Source organism: Lactuca virosa, chromosome 1 (assembly GCF_052849685.1).
Source record: "Lactuca virosa cultivar CGN04683 chromosome 1, Lactuca_virosa_CGN04683_v6, whole genome shotgun sequence".
Classification (NCBI taxonomy): Eukaryota; Viridiplantae; Streptophyta; class Magnoliopsida; order Asterales; family Asteraceae; genus Lactuca; species Lactuca virosa.
Window position 1 is genome coordinate 51794209 of NC_136426.1, and position 5346 is coordinate 51799554.

A 5346-nucleotide genomic window follows, 5' to 3' on the forward strand; every position below is an offset into this window, starting at 1 on the left:
TTTTGTTTTTCGGTTTTATTTTATTATTATTATTATTATTATTTTGTTTGGTAGTTGGTAAGTTGTGATGTTTTTTTGCACAACCCTCTTATATTTAAAATTATATAGAAAATATCCTTGTTGCGTTATATACAAATATCATTTTAGGACATATTACATATAGTTTCATACCATGGTGATTCCACATATATGACTCCACTTATAAGTTATTAGGTATGTTCGATTTCTTGTGACTGAAAGTGATATGAAGTTTATGGTTAATAAAAAATTGAAATTGTACCATAAACCAAAACAAAGTCGGCTTGGGAGAATATTATAGAGAGATTTCGTAAGAAGCTCTCAACTTGGAAATCTACAATGCTTTCTATTGGAGGTCGCCTTACTTTACTGAAATCGGTGCTTGGAAGTTTGGGTATCTACTATTTTTCTCTTTTTCTCATGCCAGTTTCAATTGGTAAGGACTTAGAGAGGATTAGATCGAGATTTTTTTGGGGGCGGAGGATCAAAATAGGATTATTCAATGGGTTAAATGGGATGTGATGTTGAACGATAAAGAGTGTGGTGGGTTGTCTATTGGGAGTTTGGAAGCGTTTAATCATGCTCTGATGTACAAGTGGAGGTGGCGTTTTTTAAATGACCATAATCACCTTTGGGTCCAAGTGATTAAAAGTTGTTATGGTGATGATGGTGGGTTTTCTTTGTCTAGATCTCACAAATCCAAATCGGGAGTTTGGTTGGGCATTGTGAAGCTCGTGTGGGATTTACATGACAAAGGTCTTATTCCCTTTGATGCGATGTGTAAACAAGTGGGAAATGGCGCTAATACTAATTTTTGGTCAGACGTTTGGTGCGGAGATATGATCCTTAGAGATCGGTTTCCTCGCATGTATGTTATTGCATATAATAAGGATGCGTTCGTTAGTGACTATTGGGATGGATCGGCTTGGACTTTTCAGTGGATTCGAAATATTAATGGTGGGGTGCTTGTTGATCATTTAGATCAATTAAGGTGTTGTTTGTTTTTTCGAAACGAAAATTCATGAAGTCTGCGGACCACCTCTGCAATCCTCTGCAGCAGAAGAGGTGGAACAAACGGCTGCAGCCCATAATAAGAAGCATGTTTGTTTTTTAACATCTGCAGACTGCTACAGTAAACTGAAATTTAAATAAACTAATTTTATAAACTTAAAATAGTTCTCAACACCGAAATTTTAATAATTCTAGTCTTAAAACATTGAAAGAGTACTAAAAATAACATGTAAAAAAACAAAAATATAAAACTTTTTTTAAAAAAAAACTTACAAAAATATAAAAGAAGCTAACAGCTTTATTCTAGAAAAAAAAACTAATTTTAAAAAACATAAAAAAGAAAATAATAAAAAAAATTAAGAAAGTATTGCAAACGATGTGTACAAAGTTCGTAAAAAATTACGCACGTTAAAAAAGATGAAACTGAAACAGAAACTGAAAATATTATTAACGGAAACGGTAAAAAAATTAAAAAAATCAAAGCTTTTTTTTTTTTAAAAACTAAGTTAAAAAAATTTGTGGAAACTATAATAAGAAATTGTATCAAATCCGTAAATAAAAGCTTTTTTTTTAAATGTTTAAAAAAAATAAGTTATACAAAATTTCTAAAAAAAACTTCAAAAAATTGAAAGCTGAAGAGGTTTGAAGAGGCAAGTCAAGTGCTGCGCCACGCAGCACACGCACAGAGGTTTTGCAGTCTGAAGTCTTCCAAAAAACAAACTGTTGCGAGAGGGAAAGTGCTGCGCGTGTGCTGCGCCGCGCAGCAGAAAGTGGTTTGAAGAGGTTTTTCTAAAAAAACAAACAGCACCTAAATGTCATTTTGGAGTCGTTCCATTTGTGTAATAGACGTGATTCTTGGCGGTGTTCAATTGGTGCAAGTGATACGTTTGTGGTAAAGGAGGCTAGAATTAGATTGGATAACTTGAATCTCCCTTCAGGTGGTCTGGTCACTAGGTGGAATACCTTTCTTCCTATTAAAATTATCATTTTGGTTTGGAGAATGCTTTTGGATAGGCTTCCTACGAGATGTAACTTGGATAGAAGAGGGGTTGATCTTGAGTCTTTGCTTTGTCCGTGTTGTGAAGTGGAACAAGAGGAGAGGAATCATCTGTTTTTCGAGTGTAACGTTGCACGTCTTCTTTGGCTTAAAGTTGCTAAGTGGGTGGATAAGTCAATTCCTACTTTTCGTGAAGTGACAAATTTTTTTATATGGATTGATGGTATTCCGGCCACTCGGTTCCAAAGGGTGATCAAGGAATCGATTTGTGTTACTCTCATTTGGGTCTTATGGACGTATCGGAACAATCTAGTTTTTGGCAACAACAAGAAGTACAAGAAAGACTTTATGTTTGATTCTATCGTTTCTTTTTCTTATATCTGGTATTGTAATAGGAATTATAAAGCTAGGAAAAATTGGAATGAGTGGATGTTTAATCCTCTCATGAACTAATTTGTTCTTGTTTGCTAGCTCTTTGCTAGCCTTTTTATTTCATTCAGCCGTTCAAAAAAAATGAACAAACAATTCGAAACGGAAAAATAAAATTGTTTTGAAAAAACAATTATTTGGTTTTCTTTTTCAAAACAAAAAACATTTTTTTTCGATTCAGTTTGGTTTCATATATACAAAAACCAAAAAAGAAAAAATTAATTGAACCAAAATATGAAAGTTATGTCATAAATATGTTTAATTTAAGTGTGCTGAAAAATAAAATAAATATTATATATTTACTAGTTCTATTGAAAATTAAAATAATAAGCATGTGTTGACATCGTTTTATAATAAACATGTATTGACATCCTTTAAATTTCTTAAAGAAGGAAATTACGTGTCTTCGTTATGTTTTAACAACATTGTTGACGAATAAACCAATGAAAATAAAATAAAAACAAAAAACCAACAAAAAATGAGAAAAAAAAATCCTAGAAAAACCAATAGTTTAACATTTTCAATGTCAAAAACCAAAATTTTCAATTCGGTTTTGGATTTATTCAAAAACCGAACCATTATTACACTAGTGGTAACACAAACTTTATTTCACTATCAAAATCGTTACATTTATGTTTTTTCACATTGACTTATTTCTGTTTTGTTACTTATTTTCCTTTGATGTTGTATTTTGGAAAAAAAATAATAATAAACTATTTAATTTGAATGACTTTTTTGAAAACTTTTAAACATATAAATAGTTTTTTCTGAAAAAAGTAAATAAGTTTATGGATTTTCATATAAGTTGTTGAAAATGTAGTACATTTTAAATATTAAAACACTGATATGCCATAGAAGTTATTAATAAAAATTAAAATGAATATTAAAAACTAACTAAACATTAATTTAGAATATAGTTTATATTAAAGATCTCTGTAATTTAAATTATGATATATTTATGTAAATTTATTTTTACTTCTTATGCTAATTGTTTATTAGAGGGGAAAAAATATCGTTTAGATATCGAAGTAGTACTTATGCTCCAATGTGTTTTTAAAGCTATAGCTTAATATCATATGAATTTTTAAACTAATAATTTGTTAAATCTAATTACAGAATTATACTGTTATAACAATAAATCTTTTAATCTAACAAGTTTTTGCAAAATCAACTTATAATAATTAAACATTTCGATTCTCTGAAGAGCCCAATCAAAATCACAACGGGCTCAAAGGCCCAAGATCTCTTTATTTTGACATTTATTTCAACAGTCAACGGAGTGTCCGAGATTGTCCCTCCAACGGCTAGTTTTTGTCATCTTCCTCGTACCGGCTACTTTTATCCTTCGTTTTCCTCCACCAATTGATCTGCGAACAGCCAACAGAGTCCAACAATCAAACCATGGATTTCAACGGAAGTGAGTCAATTGGCCGTGAAGAAGAGAGAGAAAGCATCATGATGAACAGCTACGGCGGCGGAATATCAGCGGTGAAGATAGTGGAATACATGATCTCCTCAATGTCGATCGAGCTTCTCTGCAAGTTTCCCGACAACTCCGCTTTCGATTTCGACTATACTCAGAGCTCAATTTGGTCTCCGTTAGTCCCTCACCCTTCAAACCCATCGTCCCCAGCACCGGAGTTACAGAGGAAGCTTTCCTATGAAGATGACAACCACGGCGGTGACGATATGGTCTGTCACAGTAGCAGCGGCGGAGAAACCGTGAGGAAATTGAAGGAAAATGTAAAGAACAAGATTGCAGATTCGTGTGTGTTTAGTTGCTTCAAAATCCATCACAATTTCAGCAATAAGAAGACGACGATGAAGAGAAGGAGTAGTACTTTCAGAGGGTATAATCAATTGGGATCGATTTGTTCGAATTCATCCGGTGTGGTTGCAGATCCTTCAAGTTCTTCCCCAATTCAAAGCAAGGTGAATATTACCTATAGATTTTCTTGATTCAATTATGTAAATCTCTTTCAAAATTGGAGTAATTTTCTTAAAGTCTTGTGGGTTTTGATGAACATGAAACAGGGGTGGAAGAAGGTGCTGAAAGCGGCATCAAAGCAATTCAAGAAGACAATGAAGAAGAAAGAGTCCGTTGCTCATCTCAAGCTATCACATTATGATTATTATTATTGATTATTTCTAACTTATTTAATTTTTTTTATTGGAAGAAATTAGATTTATTTATGGTAAAGCTCTTTTTCACAAGAACAACTTGTATTTCATGCAGAAAGTTGTGTAATAATGCTATGAGTTTAACGGTACATTGGAATAAAAATATGAGTAAATTACATGAAAGGTCCTCGTGTTTAGGGTAACATGCGTGTTTGGTCCCTATTTTTTTTTAACTATCGACAATCTCTTTGGTGTGTTTTTGTTGCTTCGTTGGTCCTTGAATGACATAAAAAGACTGCGGTAAATTACACCAATAGTCCCTCGTGCACATGTCAGAAAGCGTGTTTAGTCTTTATTTTCAAAAATTAACTCGAACATTCCCTCGTTTCCTTAAAACTTGCATGTTTCGTCCCTTAAATGCATTTTTGTTGCAAATGTAGTCCACGCCCCATTTGAAATGACTAAATGCCCTTGGATATTTATTTTTTTAATTAATCTAATATTATTTATTATTATTTATAACTTAAAAAAACAACTCTCTAATCTCTATCTCTCTCAGTTGCAAAATACCACAACCACCTTCTCTCTCTCTCTCTCTCTCTCTCTCTCCCTCATTCTTCTTCAACACCTACTCTTAGTTTCCCCAACCCATCTACCTCCTTCACTTCCAAACCCTCACACTATTGTTACTGATCGAAGATAACAGAGTAACAGATCACACACACATGTGTCTGATGCGATATTGAGATAGATGGCAATTGAGATGGAGA

General features: G+C 32.8%; 1 protein-coding gene across 1 annotated transcript; it reads left to right on the forward strand.

Annotated features, from left to right (window-relative positions):
* Positions 1 to 3786: 3786 nt before the first annotated feature.
* On the forward strand, positions 3787 to 4759 carry LOC145104735 (uncharacterized). The gene is made up of 2 exons (XM_079041928.1): positions 3787 to 4387; positions 4490 to 4759. Exons 1-2 carry the CDS (start codon positions 3857 to 3859, stop codon positions 4595 to 4597), a joined length of 639 nt encoding a protein of 212 aa, XP_078898054.1. The 5' UTR covers positions 3787 to 3856; the 3' UTR covers positions 4598 to 4759.
* The last annotated feature ends 587 nt before the right edge of the window (positions 4760 to 5346 follow it).